This window comes from Macrobrachium rosenbergii, chromosome 49, assembly GCF_040412425.1.
Source record: "Macrobrachium rosenbergii isolate ZJJX-2024 chromosome 49, ASM4041242v1, whole genome shotgun sequence".
Taxonomy (NCBI): Eukaryota; Metazoa; Arthropoda; class Malacostraca; order Decapoda; family Palaemonidae; genus Macrobrachium; species Macrobrachium rosenbergii.
Window position 1 is genome coordinate 7562509 of NC_089789.1, and position 23915 is coordinate 7586423.

The 23915-nt window shown below is 36.2% G+C and overlaps 2 protein-coding genes across 3 annotated transcripts in view; one reads left to right on the forward strand and one right to left on the reverse strand.

The window, feature by feature from the left end:
- LOC136832045 (autism susceptibility gene 2 protein-like) overlaps nt 1–20760 on the forward strand; it is a 115927-nt gene extending 95167 nt beyond the window's left edge. Inside the window, exons 9-15 of one of the 2 annotated variants that reach the window (XM_067092558.1) lie at nt 593–801; nt 1187–1437; nt 2979–3131; nt 4463–4492; nt 12678–13156; nt 15230–15295; nt 19018–20760. In XM_067092558.1, coding sequence (XP_066948659.1) covers nt 593–801; nt 1187–1437; nt 2979–3131; nt 4463–4492; nt 12678–13156; nt 15230–15295; nt 19018–20296 — 2467 coding nt within the window. In that variant the 3' untranslated portion in view covers nt 20297–20760. The remainder of the gene's footprint in view (nt 1–592; nt 802–1186; nt 1438–2978; nt 3132–4462; nt 4493–12677; nt 13157–15229; nt 15296–19017) is intronic. The other variant, XM_067092559.1, reaches the window with a different exon arrangement.
- On the reverse strand, nt 8539–9096 carry LOC136831988 (piggyBac transposable element-derived protein 4-like; the record flags this gene model as incomplete). Its single annotated transcript, XM_067092470.1, has 2 exons — nt 8539–8753; nt 8937–9096. Coding segments are annotated over 2 exons (375 nt in total), but the record flags the coding sequence as incomplete, so codon positions are not given.
- Nucleotides 20761–23915: the final 3155 nt, after the last annotated feature.

Below are 23915 nucleotides of genomic sequence, written 5' to 3' on the forward strand. Positions count from 1 at the left end.
AGCATTTAACTTTTTTATGAAATATCTCGTGGTAAGTCCAAAATTTTTAGAACACTGATCACAAGATATCTCAGGTTAGTCTGGTAAGGGGTTAAATGCGTAAGAGTTTTGATAATGTTTTGAATATTCGTTGCAAGGTCAAGATTGGACTGTAAGCATTCTCTTGGTTATGAAATTCATTGGCTATAATTATAATTTTTGTAATCCAGCCAATTTACAGAAATAAAAAAAGTCTATAAGTACAAGGTCTGTAATAATAGGTGACTCTGTTACTCTACATACTTAAGGTTTCTATATATCCTTACATGGTGTTGGTTATATTGTTTGACTCACATGTAATCACATGTAAAAAATTCAGTCAGAAGTGTTAACAAATTCCATGGTTGAGATCAGTGATTGTTGTTACCATATTTCTTGAATAATGATTTAGGTTTCTGGAAGTGATGTTTATGAAATGAAGATTTTCCTTACTTGTAATTACTGTAATGATTTATCTTCTTTCTTTTCAGTCCTGTAGTGAGTTTAGCTTCTAGCAGTGCAGCTCGATTATCGTCAATAAATTACTGTAATGATTTATCTTCTTTCTTTTCAGTCCTGTAGTGAGTTTAGCTTCTAGCAGTGCAGCTCGATTATCGTCAATAAGTCGACCTCCTCTGCCTCTGCCGTCTTTTCCTTTGGGTCCTTCCCCTGTCTCGGCTCCTTTGCCACCGACGGGCATGTTTGCTCCACCTATTCCACATACGCAACAACTGAGTTCCTCTCAGCTTATTACTCCATCTCATTTGAATCCTGATCCTCTTGGTAAGTTTTTACTCTGTACCTTTATTTTTGTATGAAAAATTTCACCAAATATGCAGCTATAGTATTTAAAGTATGTGAAATATTTCTGTGGTCAAGTTTTCAAATTTAAATTGAATAAGTAAAGTAGCCTGGTAAGTTTTTTATATAACTGTGTTATATGTGGTTAATTTTTTATCACAATAGCTATATATGGTTAATTATGAAACAGTAGTTATATATGGTTATTTACCAGTCATAATGTTATTTAGACCACAATAATTTTTTATTTAGGCATTTGTATGGTGATGCTACTTTTTTGATGCTGATATTCCACAAAGTATTTATTGGTCATGGTTAAATAAGCTGTAGTGGAGAAGTATTGTACTTGAAACAATTTATTTTACAGGTCAAGCTGATTTACTACGAAGGGAGCTGGACTCTCGATTTTTGGCTCAGCAAGAACGTACGTTAGGCCTCAGTGCTGGAAGCTTAGGAGCCCTAACAGGACCCCCAGCTTTTTTACGTGCAGAAATGCACCATCATCAACATCAACACACTCATGTCCATCAACATCTTCTGCCTCATATGCCACCACCACCTCCCATTCCACCACCCAGTGCTACAAGTCTCTTCTCACACTCGGCAACGCCGTCATTGGTAAGATCTGTTTTCCACCTGTAACCCCGAGGCCTTATGGTTTTGAGATACAGTACTATTAATGTGATGCATGAATAATTTTTTAAAAATAGATTATAGAATGTTGTCATAACCTGTAAAATTCAACAGTAGTAGACTTCTTACTATATAGAGTGATGGGCAGATGAAATACTTGATAGTGAGGAACCTGAAGGCTTGTGTGAAAGTCAAATCACATTCCAAAAAATATGCAAGTCCCACTGAAGATGTTAACAATATATATTTACAGGAAAGGGGCTGCATGTTTCACAAATGAATACACATACAGTAATTATAGTTCAAATAATTTTACCATTAGAAATTTGGGCTACATTTGGTATCTTGTATGGATACATTGCAGTATTTATATTTTCAGTTCTCCTAGTGCTTGTGTTAAGAAGTTTTAATGGATGCAGCGCTATTGAAGTTCAGTACTTGAGGGAAATTGATGAGTAGAAGACTATGGGAAAATCTTATGCCTTGTGTCTGTCAGTACTGTATTAGCTGAAGCTCAGTGAAGAAAAGTTTTTACATTTTTTTTTAGTTCATTTCAATTGTTTTTTTAAGTACTTTTGCTTGACTACAGTTATACAATTTTAAAGAGATCAGTGACTCAGTGCTTTCATCTGATTTCACTGCCAAGACCTTAGGTTTTTCTCATGCTGGGGACAGAAAAATTAATTTAGTCCTTGTGTATAAAGGTTAAAATATAAATTAATGTAACTAGCCAAGTGAGTAAGATTCACAAAACTGTTGTAGGACTGGTTTTTAAGGATTTGTTAAATTAAGTTTGTCATGTTAGATGGAGCAGATGAAGGGTAGCACGAGGAAAAAAATCTCGATAATGATACTTCCTACAAAGCTCTGCACAAGATGCAAGTAAAATGCATGCCTGTATGAGTGAATGACCCAGCTATGGCCCAGTCACCCCTTCAAATTCAAATTATATGGTAAAAATATAAAAGTATCTCTTTGTAAATCAAGAGGAGTTATGTACAGTAATACTGAAACAAAATCAATTGGAGTATTTTTAGTAATTTAGAGGTGAAACAGATGAAGAACCAGTTACCAGTCTTGAGTTTAACTTGAAATGTAGAGACTGGTGTCAAGCTGCCTGAGAAGTCGTGATTGGGTGTGGCGAAATAGGTCTTGAAGTCAGCACTAATTTGTATACAGTATGTTGAACGTCAAAAAGAAAAGGGTGACTCCAAGACCATTCAGTAGCAATTTGTAATAATGGCAGTTGTTGATAGGACATCAATATGTAAATGGGGATGAGAAGAGTGAAAGGAAACTTTTCTTCACATATCTGAAATGTTATTCCTTGCAGGGGCAATTATATTCTTTAGAGGCAAAGTAATCTCAAAGTTACATTTTAGATCTAAACAACACTATTCTATGTCTATGCCTATTTGAGGATGACTTGTAAATCAAATATAGGATATTTTTGTGTAGTTAAAACATTTTTTTGTCTTCATTAACCTTTGAAAAATAAAAGTTGCATGTTTATTCTTAATTTCCAGTTTAAGGAAGTGACTAAAGTAGGGCTTGAAAGTAGTTTGTATCAGCCTGGAGGAAGCCTAGGAAGCAGTTACCCTCCAGGCCTTACGCCATTAGTGCATCCCCCTACCTCAAACTTTGCCCCACCAACTCATCTTGCTACTGTGCCACAGAAGGTAAGTTGAATTGTTGACAGATTTTTTTTTTTCCCCTGTTTTGTAATTGTGGTAAGTTCTTTAAGCTTGTGGCAGTCTTACATTTTATTGGTCTTCGGGAAACTATAATTTTTGAGTGTCAGATGACAAACAAAACCCATCATTCAACGTCTCAGCGCTGAATGGCCTTAGTTGCCCCAGTGCTTGGCATGTATGCCTAAAATCTATATATAAATCAAAATATCATTTGTTTTTCTAATAGTCCAGTTAGGTGTGAATTGTTTATGCAGGTGAAGCTGGTGATTTGATTTTTTAAGAGAAAGAACATTTGCTCCTTAATTTGCTAGTTTTTTGCCAAAAAGAAATGTGCTACAGTAATTTCATAAGGGAGTGTTATCCCAATATTGATTGATCCTGTACCCCATAATGTTCTGTATTATGAATCATCTATGTCTTTGCACTGATGTGAATAGGCCTTAGTATATATTAAGTTGTAGTTAAAGAATGCCATGCATTTTTTGTGCTGAGTTTTACTGTGGTAATTTTTGTGTAGTCTATAGGAAATATTACAGTTAATAGGAATAAATAAAAGTTGTGAAAGAAGATAACCCTAGTCATGTAATATTTTGCAAAACAGCGAAAGAAGATAACCCTATTCATGTAATATTTTGCAAAACAGCCATGTGCAAACTACAGTTAATGTCAAGTGGGTTAGTTTTATTTTATGAATTAAGTAATTTGTTTTTAAGTTATGAGCATTTAGTTGTTGCTCTGATATTCATGCATTTTTTATTCTCAAGATTTATTCCTGTGAACATCAGTGATATGACCATATATGAAAAGTATAATACTGTGAAAAACAGTGTGACCTTGAAGGGACCAGGGATAAACCTGATATATTCCCCTTAGAAATTCCTTCTTGTTTCCTGTGGTTACACATTTCCCAATTTTGTAATCCTAGAATTTAAGTATTTTATACATTTTATATCGATATAATATTAAGATCTGTAAGCAAATTGTGTTTTTCTGTTTATGTAAATTTCAAAAGAATTTATTTCACTTGGGGTATTGTACTGCAGGGTTAGTTGTATTAATTTCTAAATCTGGAAATAATCACCCAGTTTTTAATTTTTTAAAGTTAATCTAGTGGGGAAAGTTTTGTATCGTTGCACTGTTTTAATGTATTGTATTTTGTTTTCATTTTTGTATCCTTTTGGAATATTGCAACAAATGGATAAAAGATAGGAACATGTATAGTGATATGATAGGTTTTTGCTAGTACATGTATAGGCTACAAATGCAGGAAAATCTATGGTTTTCTATTTCTCCTCACACTTTCTATTATTTGACAGATTGGTGAACCAAGTCAACGTAAACCAGTGGTAAGCAGTCTTAGTTCTTGTAGCAATTACTTTTACTTGGTTAGAGAATATGGTTGCCTTTATATAGACCTTTGGGCCATTAAAGCAGGCTTCTACTTTAGCTCTCACTTGAACGTTTCCCCCTTCTGCCACCTCTTTATGTAAAGGTTGATATTGATGATGTGACTGCATAGGGTTTGTGAAGGTAAGCTAAGTGAATGCCGTGTCACAAATAGGTCCAGTCTATTCCTTACTTCTTCATAGCGTTATTGTTGACTTTGCTTCCTTGTACTTTTATTTGCATTGCTCTTTAGTGTAAGATTTATTTGTAAGAATAAATCATCATATATTACTGTATTCTTCTGCTAATCTAGGCATCTCTTGTCCTTATCTTCAAATTTTGCTTTCTTAGCAGTATTTTTCATTACTTAAGATAAACTACTCTTCAGCATGTTATAAATATACAGCTTTTGAAGTCATGTTCATTATCTTTTTTCTTTCTTTAGTAGCTACTATTCTTGAATGTGCTTTGTACCTCTATTAAGCTTTTTGCATTATACTAGGTAACTGCAGTTTACTAATGTTAAGGATTATTTTTCTGTAGACTTGGGCATAGTGTGTAAAGAGTTGAATTAACTGAGAGTGATGTTTTCAGGCCTTCATTTAGTCTGCTCACAACATTTTGCATGTGTCCTCACTTTCCCAAGGAACACCTTGTCCTCTGCATTGACCACATAATACTGAATGATCTTCATGGCCTAAGGGTCTGGTTTCTGGCCCCAAATACCATCTAACCGTCCAGTGATCTCATTGGTTTTTCTTCCCGAGTTAGAAAGGAGAATAGAAAATGCTAAACTGGTTAGTTTGTTTGGTGGCTATTTAGTTAGTACCAAAACTTGATGAATGGTCAAGAGCTACCTAGCACTGATTGAACAGTGTTTGTTATCAAAGACTACTCATTTTTGTTTATGAAGACTTGGTTGGGTCTTCAAGAATGTTGTGTATGGATGAAGTGGAGTGTTAATTGTTTACCAGGGACACCAAGCAGCCCACTTCTGAAAGCCTTCGACAAGTCTCTCTTTTGCATAATAAAAATGAGTTCAAGAAATTAAATCTCACTGAATATCCATGCTTATTAAGTTCATTGACAAAGTAAAGTTTGCTAAGGTTGTGAGATAGATATTCCACTACACCATATCTTTTTTTCCAGTAGCTGAAGGGAAGGGCATGAAGAGATATATGAGAGTCCCAAAATGTCTGTTATATTACTGGGAATTGAGTTTTTTGTGAAAGTTACATGATAACTGGTTCATGCCACAGCAAGATTTGTGGAAATATGTGACTTTAGGCACAGTAAATGATTAGTGATGTGCTTGATGTGGTTGTCACAAAAAGTACTCTATTCACAAAAGTTTCTTATTAAACCCATGTTGGGTGTCTAGAGTCTTTGGGTTATGATCAAGGGGTTTGGTGTCCTCAGTTTGTTTAGAGAATCTACAAAGAATTTCTGTAAAAAAAAAAAAAAGATTGGAGCAATGGTGGTTGTTGTCACGAGCATTTGCTGCATTTACAAGACAAGATGACAAAAAATTTGTTTTCCAATGTGTTTTTCAAGAGTAGGGGAGATACTTTACATCTTCAAATCCAATTTGACTTCCATAACACTAGCAAACACATATGCAGTATCATATGAAAGAATGTGGTTCAGACAGCTGTTGGTGTCTAGGCTCATTCTCTTTTGAAGAGATTGAGGTTTCATTGTTAATATTCCACTATACTGAGAGTAGTTTGCTTTGTCTCTTGAATAACACCTGTTTTTGCTGTGATGTTTGCAGCTGATTGTCTTCAACAAGGTCCCACACACAGTGATGAAAAACCTTTTTCACATAAACCTGAAAAGAAAGTCAACAGTTAGATCCTAATTTAGTAAAGATAACTTGAACTTGACCCTTTCCTAGTGTATCTAGTATTCAACTAATTGATATTTGCTGGACTGACTTGAGCCTTTACACAGATTGCATAAGAACCTATATACTTTTAGGTGAGGTTGTGCCAAGTAGATAATTACCTGACAATACATGTGCTTTCTAAGCTCAAAAGATCTCTGCAACATGCCTTTAACATTGTTATTTCCTATCATTTGCCTTTGGTGGCTGACTTTATAGAAGCAAAAAATTTCTGTATGTATCGGATTGTAAAGTGGGTGCTGAGAGGACAGTAAGGAAAAGTAATTATCAGTGGGTGAAGGGGAACCAGATTGCTAGACTACTGGACAATGCGAGTACCCCATAAGTAAAGAATGAGAAATCTATTTTGGTATAAGACTTGTGTATGCTGCAGTAGAGGCATGGGCACCAACAAAGAATGAGAAGATTTGGAAAAGGTGCAAAGACAAAATGCAGTACAGTAAGTCGGGAAGATCACATTGTAAAAGAGGAAATATCAGAAAGTGTGGTGTCCAGTTGTCAGAAAATCAAGATATTAATGGGTTTGAACCAGTTACTTAGAAAAGCAGAAAGATGATAAAGCTAGTTGAAGAATAGGAAGACCCATAAAACCATAAGGAAAGGGCACGGATGAAGACCAAGACCAGATGAGAAATTCAAGCCAAAAGTGCATAAAATAAGAATGTGATAAAAATTAATTTCACAGATAATTTTGAAGAGAAAAACATGTAAAAATATTAGTGGCAGGAAAATGATGGCAGTCAACCAAAAATGATGGCAGTCAACCATCTCTTCTTAGTTAAAAATGAATTGTTTTCATCAAAAGGAAATTCTCCAAAAAGTATTGGGACCTCCATGAGTTTTCATCCTGAATTTATCACTGCCAAGATTTCTTAGTTAATAAAAACTGCATAAACTAGTTGCTCAAGTGCTATTAACCCCTTCCCTCTCACATTTTTTATCCCAACTTCCAGTCTTTATGAAGCATATTTTTTTATTGTTTATTTCTAAAGTATATGCTAAAGTGATAAATCACCTCGAATATTTCTTCAAAAGAAAAATATTTTTTGTCAGGATAGTCTTCAACTATTACATAACTTCTCAAGGCCGAGTTTTCTCGGAAATTATAAAAAACAAGGAAAATAACAAAAAGAATATATTTATTGCATTTTCATCTTTATTTTTATTCTTTCATAATTCTTCAATATAACAACAAAATAATTACACATGATAAATGTAAAACTTTATAACATAACTGATCTTCAAAAGAAAATAAAAGGAGCAAATTTTTATTGCAAAAAAAAAAAAAATCTTGCATTTATGAAAAAATGCAATATGATAAAGTAAAGCCTGGTGACTAACATAGAAGAAAAAAATATGATGACAAAAATATAATACTTTCAATAGAAAATGTAAAAGGTTTCATCATCACAAGAAGAAAAAGATTCTTGCCTTTATGAAAAAGTAATAGAAAAGGACAAATTGAAATGAAAGGTTTTAACTTCATCATAATGAATAATACTTTTCTTTCCGTATTACCTATTTCAACTTTATATTTTGAAAATAAATGTATATACTCCTGTACAGAACATGATAAGATAAAATAAATTCTTTCATCTTTTCCTAAAAGTTATCCTACGTGTGATAAATCCTAAAGCAAGGAGTTATACACAGTGATACATCACACACTAAACAGCAATATCTGCTTTCTTTCCTTAGCCTTTTTCCACTTGCATCTCACTTTCTGCTACAAACTACACATTGTCTTGTGGGGTTACTTTTCTTTTCTGTAGGTGGCACGACATCTGGGAAATGCCTTTCTGTAAGACGAAGAGGGTGAGGTACACTACTTGGTCGTCCTACTTTTGATGACATCGTAGGTGTGTGGTACTTTTTTATTGTCGCGTCTACACTTGAAGACGGTACTTTAGAGCTGTTGCTTCTCCTGATTTGAGATACAAAAGATAGGAATTCCACAGTGCAGAGTCGACAATATGAAAGAATGTTTTCTTGTAATACCTCTTTCTCCTTTTTCTTGTAAGAGGATAATCCTGGAGACGTTGATCTACTTTATCAACCCCTTCCATTGTGTTATTGTAGTCCATAACTAGTTTAGGCTTCTTAACCTTTTTCTGTTTCTACCATTTCTGTGTTATGCACTGTGGAAAGTAATACAACATCTTTCTTATCCTTCCATTTTATTGCTGTTACTTTTCTTCTTTTGTAAGTCACCATACCGCCTCTCTGCAATTTTTCTCGTTTCAATCCAGAGGGCATTTCCTTTCTACTAACACGGACAGTGCCATATACGTCTGTTTCATTTTCTGTCAGTAAATCTGCTAATTAGGGAGAGTTATAATAGTTACCCATTGTAAGGCAGTAGCCTTTTTTCAGTAATGGTTTCATCAGCGTCATAACAATTTTTGAAGACACGGGAAGGTCTTCATAATCATTATCAAACATTGTTCCTTGACCTGTATAAATGACAAAATTCCAAACATATCCTGATTCTGATTCACACAACTTGAAATATTTTATCCCAAATCTGGCTCTTTTTAGTGGCAAATATTGTACCCACCCAAGACGTCCTTTATAAAGTAAAAGACTTTCATCTATAGCTACATTTTGTGCAGGCGTGTACATACTTTTGAATTTGCTAACAATGCTATTATAAAACTTTCAGATTTTGTTGAGCTTTGGGCAAGGATGAGTGGCAGGGTCAAAATCCTCATCATTTGACAAATGCAAATACTGCTTTATTTTGCAAAATCTGTGATGTGGCATAATTTTAGCAAAAATTGGTGTATGTAACAAAGGCATCTTAGACCAGTATTGGCTTTCTTCAGGTTTCTTTACAATCCCCTGTAGCATAATAACACTAAGGAAAATCCTCATTTCTTCCCGATATATTGGATGCCATTTCTTTTTCTCTGTTTCTGATTTTCCACTCAACTTTTGTTCAGCATTCCTGTTTGTCTCTGTAACAATAATGTCTAAAATATTGTCATCAAGAAATGACTCAAAATACTGAATATATGTATTTTCTTCATCATCTTCAGTATTATATACATGATGAATTATATTATCACCAATAAAGGGAAATGCAGGCTGTGGAGGAGAGGGTGGTTTATCATCCGAAATTGTTATTCTTTGCCAGCCTTGGTTATCAGGAACATTATCGTCATCATCTTCATCTGAAGTATCAGAGTATTCTGACGTCATATCACCATCACTTTCGCTCCCTGAATCGTCCATTCCATCATAATACTCTGTATCACTGTCACTCTCACTACTCATGATAGTTATATCAATAATAATAAAAGAAAATCCACGAAAAACAATGGAAATCCTGCCTGATGAAAGGACGCATCTCCAACAGCCAACTGGCACCAAGGTAGCTACAATTTTCTAAAAAAAAAAAAAAAAGGCACATATGCATAGAAAACGGCTTTCTACAGTGGGAGACTAATATAAACAACAGCCGAGTTTACTGGGAGTTGCTAGGAAAGAGATAACAGAATTTCGAGTATACTCGGGCTTACTGAAATATGACGATTATCTTAAACCTGAGAATACACGGGGTTGAGCGGGAAGAGGTTAATATAGAATTGAAAGATGACCTGACTGCTACTGGGATTGTCATTGATTTGTTCATATATTGAGCAAATGTTTAGAGATAGTTAGATTGTTGAAAATTATGAATGAATTTATAGCTTCCTTCTCTGTCTTCTTTGTGATTCAATTCTTAGTTTTATTTATTTTCTATTTTTTCGCTGCTGACTATTACAGTACTTAAGGAACCAGGATATTAATGTAGTGTGCTGAGGATATGTAGTATTTTTTCCATTAATATTTGTCTTAAAGAGGCTTTCTTCCTTTATTAATGCAACATGTAAATTGGCATTAGCTGTTTGTATTGGTTTTGTTTTGTGTGGTAAGGTTCCGCTTTCTTGGTCAGGAACTACAGTATTCTAATTGTTGCAGCACATGCCTACTTTGTTTGTTGGAATCTCCCGTTGCATTTCTGAGGTAGGATGCTTGTCCCTGTGAGCAGATTTCTTTTCTATATCTTCAGTGTGCATGACTTGTGCTTTTTTTTCACTACCTTTTAACATTGCTTGCAAGCCATATAATAGATCACACTTAATGTTAGAATGGTTCTCAGCTTGTATTTGGTCTGTCTTTCTTTCTTTTTTAAGGCAGCTTTCAAAGTTTTTAAGATATCATCTTCCCTGCCTGTCCTCTGCTAGACCTGAAAGTGCTCCTCTCTTCAGTTGCCCTTTGGACACTGCTCTCTTTAAAACTCCTTTCCAGTGTTGCACCAGCTTGCTGCTTCCACTTTTTGGTGTGCCTTCTTTTAGCAGTTTTCACCGGCCACTTTTTTTATGCTACTGTTGTTGAATTTGTGTTATTTCTTATTGACCGTGTCAGTTCCCACTTTTATCTCTGTATTCTTTTTCTGTCCCTCACTATCAAGTCACCTAACAACTCTAATATTGTGTTGAACATCCCTTACCTGTCATAACTTTATTCTTTTTCTATGATGCAGTATAAACTTTTTGTAAAGCAGTAAAAGCAATGTTGTTTGTTATCAATGCTTAGAGCTTCTTAATGTTTATTTTTAGCATTTCACTACAACTGAATACGTGCGGTAATACTAATTTTGAAGCAACTCTGGTTGCTTCATGCATATTTTCTTTTGAAAATTATACTCGGGTTTCTGGAGTGTTTTCATTGCTCATGCATAACTAATCAACAACATTGGCTAGTAGGCAGCAGGAAGTCTCATGAATGTTGTAAATTCTTTGAATGGATTTAGGGGACTGAGGATGGCACTTTGAAACCTCTAATTCTCCTCATGTTCCAAGCCTGTTAATTTTGGAGTTCTGTTTTGCAGAAGAATAAGAATAATATGAGTGATGATAATGCAATTCACCACTGTGATTGTGTATTCCTGAAGGATAAGACAAGGAGAAAAAAGAAATATTAGCATCTTAAAATCAGAGTCTTCATGCAAGCAGTGGAATAAAAACCGAAAAGTGTGCTGCTTATTCACTGAAGTATATTTCTTTGTCAATAAGCCATGTGCTCTGAGCAAGGATAATGAGCCGAGAAGCTATGTAGTTGAGAAGTCATGTGCCCTGGGTAAGGAAATTGTAAATCAGCAACATTCCTAAAGTTTGAGCGTGTGTCAATGTGAAACTGAAAAGCTCTCCGTATATCACAGGTATCATTTAAATCCTTGAGATTTTTACGACTAGGTGAGTGTTCATACAAAAGATAGATTCCTGTTTAATGGAAGTAAGGAGTTCATAGATGGTAGTGGTAGTGGTTATTCCTAACTCAGTTATTGTACTGTCTATTTTGATATGAAGTTTATGGAAGAAGGTTTGTGAATTTGTCTCAAACATTGGATACTAGAGCTCTTCCAAATAGTACTCGTAAAACATTTATTTGCTTGAGAATCATGCGCCTACTTCAGTTCCACTGTTTCATGCCTTTGCAAAAAAAAAAAAAAAAAAAAAAAAAAAAAAAAAAGTGTTTATTTGTGATGTTTAACTTTTTAGTTTACTTTTGTTCATGAGGTATCAGTAAATTTTCAGTACCAAAGTTGTTTAAGAAAAAATAGTTTTGTTTTGGTTCATGAGGCATCAGTAAATTTTCAGTAACAAAGTTAAGAAAAAAAAAATCAAGACCAATGTTATTGATAAACATTGACTGCATCATATTCAGGCAGGATTTAAGGTAGCAGCCGAAAGAGGTCAAGAACTGTACCACCTCAGTTGTTTCGGTAGACATTGTTTGGACTCAATGAATACAAGAAGTCATGGTTTGAAAAAGGGTGAAACGACAGGCTGGCTCGCAGTATTGTCGAGGAAATTATCAAATTAGATACGGATGAAGAGACTGCAAAATTATTTGGATGAAAACAAGGCTGTTGAATAGCTGTAAAGCAAAGATGTTTGTTTACTAAATTGTTCCTGGCTTTATAGATTTTAGCCATATTTATTGCAGGGCAAAGGTCAAAAGTAACTTGAGCTTTATGTAGGTTTTGTGTCATAATATTGTAGGTACAAATGACCAGTAACTTTGTAAAGAAAGAGCCGATACTGTATTTTACTTTGGTTTAGTACAAGTTTATTACTTATTGAGAATTATGGTCGAAGTAAGGTTAGACACGCACAGTAAATTGGCTTTGTTTCTGTTGTAATATGTTATTACTACTGTTACTTTCAATAATTGAAAATTTAATTTTACAGAAAACAGGTCGATGGAATGCTATGCATGTACGTATTGCTTGGGAAATATACTACCATCAACAGAAACAGGCACCTGAGAAACCTAGTGCTAAATTAGGAAGTACAGCAGATCTACTGCAACCTCCGTCTGGTGCTGCAGGTGTTGGAGGTGGACCTGGGGCGCCAATATTTCCAACCCTTCCTAGGCCACCAGACCTTGGACCATCCATGTTGGCTGGTCCAGGACCCTCTCATCGCTATGAGTCATCTCTGTTAGGTCATTCTCACCTCACACCTTCAGTGCCTGGTCTCACTGGTATGAGATATCCTGGTGGTGGAGCACCAGGCCCACCAGGTGCCCCACCAAGTGCTGCAACATTCCACCATCCTGGCGTGACACCCACTTCCATACCAGGTCCTCCACCAGGTTCAATGTTCTCTAGGGAGTCCATACCTACTGGGCTAACAGTGCCACAGCCGACACCTCATGAAACATGGAGGTAGGTTTTAATTTTTCCTTTGTTTACATAGTCTTAGAAGTTAGCATGATCATTATACAGGTCATTTTAATTACCAGTTCTCATGAATGCATACAAAGTACTAAAAATTTTTACCTTTATTCATTTCTTTCTGTCAAGTAGCCTTTGGACTTGAAGGTCTCGTTCATATCGGGGTACATTGTATTCCTTGTGTATGAGCTGTGTTATCTGAAAATATTATATAGTTATCTTTATGAGTTATGAGTTACAGTAATTGAATATTGTACAGCATATACAGTACATGATGATTAGTAGTGAGCTCCAATAGTGTACAAAACTAAAAATCCAGGTAGGTTAGTAGTTAGCCGTAAATCCATGTGAATAGTGTCAGCCAAGTCTCTTTCTTGTGAAGTATCAGTGTGAATTTGATAGTAAATAAAACCTTCTGAAAGTCTGAAAGATTGTGTGAAGTGGACTTTGGAAGTTGAACTAAGGTTACAGTTTCTAAGACTTTTGCAAAGATGTGCTTGTGTAGTTAGGTGTTCTAAGTTTACAAAAGTTTTTCGTAAATTAATGGGGTATTTTGGCTAGAGAGGTAGAAACTCTCAAGTTTAATGGTGAAAGAAAGTAATTACTGTATGATGTTAGAGAGTAATAGTATGAGTGAAAACGTTTTTTGTGTACTTGAAAATTTAAGAGCTACGTTCATGAGGAATAGTTTTGATTTGTATTGATTGGTTTGACCTAGAATTAGTAAGTGTTATTTAGGAGCATTGATAATTTCTAAGAAATAGAAGGAAGACTTCAAGTTGTAGAATAGACATAAGTAAAAATTATGGAAAGGATTTGTTTAGCAAGGAACTTCAAGTGGAGTGAAACCATATCAGTCTTTTCACTCAGGTTTTAAACTGTAATATTAATGGTAAAAGGGCCAAGTGTAATTGGGTTTTTCAATTAAGAGCTCATGTAAGTTTATACATTAAATGGCTGCCTATCATTAGATATTTTATTTATCTTGTCACACTCCCGCTACCAGCAATTATCAACGTGTAAGTGATTTGGGTATTAGTTTGCTTTAGCTATTTACCACCATGGTAATTTTATTTGAAAGATATCGGTGGTAACCATTTCTTAAGGCAAGGAAATATAAAATTTTATCTTATGTTTTTCTGAAAATTTTAGTGCTCTCATCAAAACTATTTCTAAAATATTTAGTATCCCCTTGCTTGGGGAGTTTATCATAACTTAAATTTCATTCACATTTTTTCACACTGCAATCACATGCTATAAACTACTTTCCTGTACAAAGGATGTATGGCAGTTACTAGTGTGGACTCTTCAGAGTAAAACACATCGTATCCAGGGTGTGATTAATGAAATGACATAACCAAGAGGCGGCACATGAAAACATCTTTATAAATGATGGCAAGAGAGGGGGAATGCCACCTCTCGTGCCATTTTGGAATAATATGTCTTCTTATTACAGGTTGTGCAAGTGACTGAGGAACTGAAGGAAAATTTATATTTTCCTGAGCAGTATCATCTTTCACTTCACTATCATCTTGTTCGTTCCTCTAGATGCCACCATGTGAAGGCATTCGCCAAAAATGAATGCAATTAAGCTCAAAAATATTTTTTCTTAACCACTCCTTTACAGTACTTGTTGAATTAAAAAATAATGTCAGTAGCAGCAATTGCATAAAAAAATTTCCTTGTGGTATTTCTGCTGGTAAAAGAGTGTAGCAACCTCCAAGACTTTCGATACATTTATTGGTTCTGCTCTAAAGTCAGTTTTCTGTGTAATCTAAGATCACAGTAATATTTATGAATGACTGTGTAAGCAACTTCACAAGTAGCAATAGAAGGATCTGTAAGTGATGTGACAGATTGGATATAATTTTCATTCAGTTGCAGTCAGGTGCTCTTAATTTCTTCCTTTTATAAAGTTTGAGATTTTTTCTGACTTTTGCCTTTACTTTATTGATAAGCATTTGGAGTTTCATAATTACCAGAACAGGAGTGAATGCTTCCTAAATTAAATTGTTCTTTTAGTGTGGAAAATATTTTATTCTAAGTTTTGATTGTGATTATTAGGTACAACCCGATCAGCAGCCACATAAGAAACTCACAACAGACGAATTGGGAACAGCAATACGCCAGGTCCGAAATTTTGTACAGTATAGTTTTTTTTTCTTTTTTTTAAAGCTTGCGGACATGAGTTGGAATCGGATAGATACAAGGCGCTCCCTAATAGGTCATGCAGCCTTAACTTTTAATTTTTTCAAGAAGAAAATTTTTTTTTTCTTGTACTTATGCATGACAACTTTAGTAGCACTTGTGATGTATCACTTCCAACAAGTATTAACTTCTTTGGTAAGCTGGATCATGACACAGAATGGTGTTGTGTTGTAGAGGTGATGGGATAGTATTGGAAAGGGGTTTAAAAACAATGAGGAAAATTTAATTTGTACAGGTTTTTTTAGTTAGGAAGATGAATCTTATAAGAAAAAATGTTTCAGGTAGTCACATTGGAGATTGTGTGCGTAGGGAGTCAATAAAAGTGTAATATATAAAATCAGAGTGATTGCAAATTAGAATACGCTAGAGTCCAATGACAAAATACTGAAAGGAATATCAATTAACCAGGCAACATGCATCACTTTTACTACTCGGCCAGATGATTTTCAGACCCTAAATTAATACATTCATTTCTTGATATTTTTTCTAGAATATTTGTTTAAAAATGAGATTAAAAAGTAACTATGTGATTTAAAGAGTCCTTGAAGTTTAAATTCAAGTCGTTTAAAAATGAGATTGATAAGCGACACCTGTTATTGAATTAAATAGCCTCAGAAATTACTTTATGGGTATGGGCTTCACTTTAAAAAAATTTTTTTATCCTTTTTTTTTTTTATCATAGGTCAGTTTCACAGCACAGTATATGCATTTGTTAGGCAGAATTTACATTCTCAGATAAAAGGTAAATCTTAAAATTTCCCTGAACGTCATAATAATTAATGGGCTAAAAATGATCATGGAACCCTTCAAAGCCTCTAAAGGAATAAGATTTTGCCACTTCAGTGGGCCTGTGTTAATCATATTAAAATATTTTAAAATTTAAATTTATTAAGTCATTTAAATTGGCTTAATTATGTACCATACAGTTCATTTAAAAGCAGTTGTAATTTTATGCATTTAAGGGGATGTTAGTATTTGACACTATAGCCAATTCACTTAAGGTAGATTCTTGGGCCTACGAGACCTTTGTTTGGCGACCTCTGATTGGCTGGTACTGGGAGGTATGTAGCTCGCTCACTGTTTCATTTTAAGGTCTCTAGCTCAGAAAACTTGCAATATGTTTACATTTCTTCATTTATCTCACATTTTACACAAGATAGGAAAGTTTTGGTCACACCATAGGATTCGGTATTAATTGTACAACTAAATCATGATTTCCTGAAATCAGTAAGATAAAACACAAAGGAATTACGAGTAAAAGTGGAGAGAGAAGCATTTCATTCTTTATACCTGTTTTTACATATCGTCGGATTTTGCATCATTCATGCGATCAAGATAAAATAAAACTAGTGTTTTCATACAATAAATTCACCCTGAATACACTGGTGCTTTCAGATTTCAGATTCGTGTGATATGTGAAGAGAAAATGAAGAATATGTCTTATTATGTTGCATCCGTACTTGACTCAGTTTGGCAGTAGTGCCGAGAGAGAGACGGTGACCTGCAAACAGCCAGAGCTTTGAGGCGCCGTTGACAGTTGCCAGTTGGCGATATGAGAAGTTTGCAGTTTCGACAATATTTACCGTATTATTATGTCATTACATTTTCTGTACATAAATGCATAGAATTCACATTATGAATGTCGAACTTTTTTCACTCCAATATCATATATGTCCATATGTCTGGACATACCTGATAAGAAAAAATGAATAATCATATGGATGCATCTGGATGTGTTGGCTTCAATTTAGTCTGGATGAGAAATTTGCATACTGTAGGCTACATATGATAAATAACAGGCTAAACAGTTATGAGTTCATTATTATGGCCGCTTGCTTCTCTGGTCAATAACACGAAAAGCTGATGGTTTTCATATGTTTATTCAATGAACGAAAGTACATCTTTTTATTTCTTACCGTGAAATCTATTGACGATGTAACGAATATAAAATTCTGTCTTTTTCAGAATTTGTTTGAGCTGCTCTTACACCAGGACATTTATTCCTCTATATACATGTTATATTTGATAATTTTTCAGGCCTGTTATTTATCATGTAGCCTACAGTATGCAAATTTCTCACCTAGCCTAAATTGAAGCCAGCACATCCAGATGCATCCACATGATTATTAAATTTTTCTTATCAGATATGTCCAGACATACGGACATATATGATTTTGGAGTGAAAAAGTTCGACATTCATAATGGGAATTCTATGCCTTTATTTACAGAAAATGTAATGACATAACAATACGGTAAATATTGTCGAAAATGTTAACTTCTCATATTGCTAATTGGAAACTATCAACGGCATCTCGGCTTTGCACCGTCTCTCGGTTTCTACTGCCTAACTGAGTCTAGAACGGATGCAACATAATAAGACATATTCTTCATTTTCTCTTCACATATCACATGCATCTAAAATCTGAAAGCACCAGGGTATTCAGGGTGAATTTGTCGTATGAAAACACAAATTTATTTTATCTTGATCACATGAATGATGCAAAATCCGACGATATGTAAAAACAGGTATAAAGAATGAAATGCTTCTCTCTTCACTTTTACTCGTAGTAATTCCTGTGTGTTTTATCTTACTGATTTCTGGAAATCATTAATACCGAATCCTATGGTATGACCAAAACTTTCCTATCTTGTGTAAAACGTGAGATAAATGAAGAAATATAAACATATTTCAAGTTTTCTGAGCTACAGACCTTAAAATGAAACAGTGAGCAAGCTGCATACCTCCCAGTACCAGCCAATCAGAGGCCGCCAAACAAACATCTCGCAGGCCCAAGAATCTACTTTTAGTGAATCGGCTATAGTAGTTCAATTTTCTTAGGTGTTATCAGCTGATATTACAGTATGAATATTATGCAGGACTGTGGAGTATTCTTTGGTTGACTGTTCATGGAATGTAGTAGGAATTTGTTAAAAAATAAGTAAATGAACATGGTTTGATAGTTCGGAAATAAGTGTGGGCTGGCTATGTTAATCCTTCAGTTTAGTAGTTGGATATCTGTATAGTGTTTATATGTTTCTATATAGTGTTTTTATGTTTAACAGCAAGGATGTAAACTTGTAATTTGAAGTAACACATTTGCATAAAATTGAGTATAAGGTACATATTTGGTTAAGGGTTGAAAGATTTGGATTGTTTGAAAATCAATATTTATAATTTAAGACTTTTTTTTATTTTTAGTTGGTCTGAATACATAATTTATTAAGTATATAATGTGCATTGGATATGACTTTTTTAATATTTGAAGTAAGTAGGTGCTCTAGCAGCTGTGTGCAAGATATTTCAAGAATAAGTATTTGGTTTTTAAAATCTTGAGTCACATGGAGTGTTGCAGTAATTTATGTAGATGAAATTACTTATTTGCAACTGATATTATTCAGATCCATTGTGTTCGTCAAAGCAAGTAAGGGGTTTATTGTTTTTTAAATGATTTCACCATTGATTAACCAAGTTAAGGTCATACATCTGTAGGACTTAACATGAGAAAATATTGATGATATTGATCTTTCTTAGTTACGTTAGCTTTTTGCAAGTCATTGGTTATTTTTGGAGTATGACACTTGGAGGGTTAATTTTAATTTTTAGTTACTGAATAACTAACCGCATACGTTCTTAATGGTTACAGGTTACGAGCACCGACTGCTTTTGGACCCACTGGATCTTGGCCTGTAAAACCAAGTGCAGCTCTGTATGAAAGGGAACGTCGCGAAGAAGAGAGGAACAGGGAAAGAGAAGAAAGAGAGAGGAGAGAAAGGGAAGAGAGAGAACGAAAGGAAAGAGAAGAAAGAGAAAGGAGAGAGAGAGAAGAAAGAGAAAGAAGAATTAGAGAAGAAAGAGAGAGAGAACGCGAGAGGGAACGAAGAGCAGAGCATGAGAAGGAACGTGCAGCTCGTATGTTAGAAACTAGTCATGACCGTGTTTTACCAAGAAGAGATGGTTCACGGTCACCAATTCGCCCTGATCTTGCTGAAGTTACATCACATCAGCCTGCGCCTCCATCGCTAACAGGTTCTTCACAGCTTTCTTCAGGCCCCTTACCTCCTCCAACAAAAACAGAATCGCGGCCAGATTCACAACCAGGATCCAGACCTGGATCTCGAACATTAGATCCCCGTGTAAAAATGGAGTCAAAAGATGAAATTATGATTGTTGGTGGGAAGGAGGCTCCTCGCCATCTACATGGCCTTCCTCCACCTAATGTTTTACCACCACATTCAGTTTCGGCTGGATTGCTACCTCCACATTCTCTTGCTCTGAGTATGGCAACTACCTCGGCCAACTCTGCATTAGACCGTGCCAGGCTGTTAGGTGGATCTGCTGCTTATCCTGGTGCTGCTCCACCGCACATAGGGGCATGGGCTGATCCATTTAGAGATCCTTATCATTCTGCTCAGGAACAAAACTTTGCTCGAGCACATGATATAGCTGCAAGAGAAGCTTTGTCTTTGAGAGAGAGGATGAGTCTTGCAGCCAGAGAAGAACAAATGTTACATAGCAATCCATTATCATCCCTGATATTGAATGAACGGTACAGGGAGCAACAGCAGCAGCAACAGCAACATGCAGTGGCTAGAGACTTTTATGAACGCAGTCAGCTAGCAGCAGCAGGTGTAGTGCCAACAGGTCTTTATCCATCCTCTTCAGCCTTACTTCCACATCATTCACAGCTAGCGCCCTCCTTATTGAAAGGTGGGTCTCCTTTGGGTCCAGGTCCTCCACCTGGTCCACCAGGCTTACATCCTCCAGGCTTAGGATCTATGCATGGGCCTGGACATCCAGCTCCTCCAGGGCATCCTCAACCACCACCCCTTGGACCTGGATTACCTCCACCTCTCATCCCCTCCATGCGTGGTTCTTCCCCAGCACACCCACGGCTGCCGGATAAAAAAGATGACCCACGCTGACTCTAGTCATGCCTGAGCCATAATTCTCAAGTGTTGTGGTTTCAGTTTGTATCCAGCAAATATTGCTTGGAACTGGCTGTTGATTAGCCTGTGGCAATACGTGCTAGGTCCCTGCTGGTGTTTCTGCTACCAAGAAGCACCTCTTCAGGAGGGTGGTGTTGGGCAGGTGGCCCATTAGGCTACTGTACAGCCCCAAGGGTTGTAAGTAGTCAACGTGTGTCTTTCATGATGATCAGGCTGTGGATTGTAACACAAGTTTTGTACCATATCTGTACAGTACGGTGGCCGTGTGGTCACAACCTCCATTTGTCTTTTTATTATTTAATATTTTGTAGATATTAATTGTTTTCTTAAAATATTTTGTAGAGAAAATTAAATTAATAATGACTTTGACAAAAGGATCTGATTCTGACTGACAATGACATTTGTTAAACTGTTTATAAATACATGAGTTTGTTAACAAATTACTGGAGCTTTTATTTTCCACATTTTACAGTGACGATAGTAGCAGGTATTGTTTGTCCTGTGGATAGAATTAAACGGTGGAAATGTTTGTTTATTAATATAAGAGCTTATAGAACATACCAAAGGGCTTTGAATGTGCTTGGCAGTCTCCCTAAGAATAACAATTATTTGTAAGAAATGGGCTGTAAACAAAAGAAAAACGAGTATTCATATTAAAAATAGTTACTAAAGTACCAATCACAATACATAAATGCAGTATATAAGTTATATGAACTACCATTTACAGAAGTCTGCTGAATGAAGTCACAGGCAAGACAAACGCCAAGAAATAGAAAGTTGGAATAATTATTTAACCCGAGTCAAAAGCCTGACTTTTGAAGTAGGGCTGACCTGAACCATGTACCTTTAATACTGTACTAAGATTGATCTTGGTTAATAAAATTGTGATTTGTGCCTACAAGGCCACAAACTAGTCTTCTAAAGAATATCCTTTGTTAAAAAGCTTTAGCGGTCACTGTAGCTTGGAAACAGAGTTCAAATTGGGGATTGTGGGTTGCCACCTACTGATCCTTCTGTGCAGCTTCAGTTTTCCTTTGACTAGTGTACCGAGTAGAGTACCTCTTGCTGTAGTTGAAACATTTTCCCCTAGTGTCTGTGTTGGAGTGGTTTAAAATCGTGGCTTTTTTTCTTTCAATTTTACTGTGTTTATTTTTGGGATGATAGTGCCTGGTGATTCTTCTTCATATACAATAAGAATAGTCAGTGTGATTATCCTGGACCTAATAGTGTGTGTGTGATTCAAGTCTGCACCTTCCACTGGCCCTTAGTCTTAGTGTTCGTCGCACAGAGGCCAGGAATGTTCATCATTTTTGACTCGGGGTGTGTGTATGTTTCCATGCAAGTTGGAGAGATTCAGTTCAGGGAGGGAGAATGTGCCACTGGTGTCTTTCGCAGATACCACCAGTATCTCTTCTTGGCTATTCTGTGCTTAAGCAATCCCCTATTCCTCCTTGTGGTTTGGCATCAACCCATACCCCCACCAGCATGGAGAGTGTGTGTAACCCAGTTGACAATAAATCTACTTGATCTGTGCATAGTACTGAGGTAGGGAATTTGCTTTTTCTCCCCTATACTTTGGTACCCACCTCCCTGCCCTCTTAGTGTGTCACCAAGGCAACCCCTAGAAATAAAGTTGAGATTTATATGGCCTCCTCTTAGCATTTCACGTCATCCTTCACTGGTCACTTTCATATGATGAAGGCCAAAAGCTCTCTGCACAGGTTGGGTATAGGATTTCACTGTTGGCTTTGGCTTCCTTGCAAGATTATCCTTGTCCCCATAGGGGGGATAGTGCCGTCAGTGCACCGACTTAAGGTTCTTTGTAGTGTCTTCGGCCTCTAGCTGCAACCCCTTTCGTTCTTTTTACTGTACCTCCTTTCATATTCTCTTTCTTACATCTCACTTTCCACCTTCTAACAATTGACTCAGTGCAACTGTGAGGTTTTCCTCCTGTTATACATTTCAAACCTTTTACTACCAATTTCCGTTTCAGCGCTGAATGGCCTCAAAGGTCCAGTGCTTGGCCTCTGGCCTAAATTCTATATTCAATTCAATTCAAGGTTATCCTTGTGAATCTGCTGATGTAAGTAATGTAGTTGCTTGGGCAACTTCTGCTGCAGTCCCTTTGGTGATGTTTGCCTTGTCCCTGGACACCCAAGGTTGAGGTGACCTGTGGTTATTTTTCCTCCAGTCCACAAAAATTTTTATTTTTCCTTGTAACTACAGTGGTTTTATTTGTGCTCCTGTACATTACATAATGAAATTTTCATTCTGCCTTCATCCCCACTTCCTACTCTCATGCCACTATTTCTGCATTCACTATGCTCCTTTTTATTTGGATCTCCTCAGTGAAGACATACCCATGCAGCAATGTTTTAACTTTAAAGAGTTTCACCCCTGGATGCTATCAAGTAAAACAATACTAACAAGTCAGATGTTGCCTTACTACATGGCCGGACCCCCTTACAGCCACTGACAAAACACAAAGCAGAGGGCAGTAAAACATCCAAGATTTTTATTCACAATGAGCAAATAATATACAGTACTGTAGTAAACAAACATAAAAGGATGTTGACTTTTGAAATTCTGTAACTGATGTGCAATATGTAGCAAAGAAAACGTAGAAAAATTAGAGATAACAAATAAAACAGGTTTTGACATAGGAAAAAAACCCATTTTTGGTAGTTGCTGTTCAATCCTCAAGGAGTTACCTTCCATGGGTCTGTCAGCTCCATGGTACTCTGACAGACCCATGGAAGGTAACTCCCTGAGGACAAAACAAGCAACTATGCTATCAAAAATGGTATTTTCATTATAAAATAAGTTTTTAAATATACTTACCTGGTAGTTACATATAGCTTTATCCTGCCGATCCGTCGCGCGCACGGCAGAAATTCAAAATTCGCGGCAATCGCCGATAGATGGCCAGGTGGCCATACCTGAGCGCCCTCTACTAGGTACCTAGAACCATTCCCAATTGTCCTCAGAAATTCCATGCCCCTGTTCTCAGAGGGGAGGAGGGAGGGACCTTTTATATATGTAACTACCAGGTAAGTATATTTAAAAACTTATTTTATAACGAAAATACCATTTTTAAATATCTAACTTCCCTGGTAGTCACATATATATAGCTAATTGACACCCTTGGTGGTGGGTTAGAGAACCAAAACACCATTGGGAATTCGTATAATTACTAACTATATATTAGCTGTAACCATACTCTGGTTCTTACCTGATAAGGAAGCTGGCTTCATAGTTATCCTGCCTCATTTGCCTGCATTCCTTGAGAAACCCAGCGACCCATCCAGGGGGCTGTAGAAAGTCTCTATGGGGCTGTCACACGGTCCTCGACCTTAACATGACTAGACCACCACCCTTGCTATCCTGGCATAGCCATGGACAAAGAACTGACCACCTGACCCACTAAAATCACTAAAAACACACTCCATAAAACCTAACTTAGACTTGCAACCCCAGACTGTGGAAGGTTGCAACAACCTTCACAGACAACCTGTGAGTTCAAATCAAGAAAAGGCAAGGGTATAAGGTTATATGTTAGAGGCAGTAGTACCTTCTCCAACTACGGCGCGGAGGC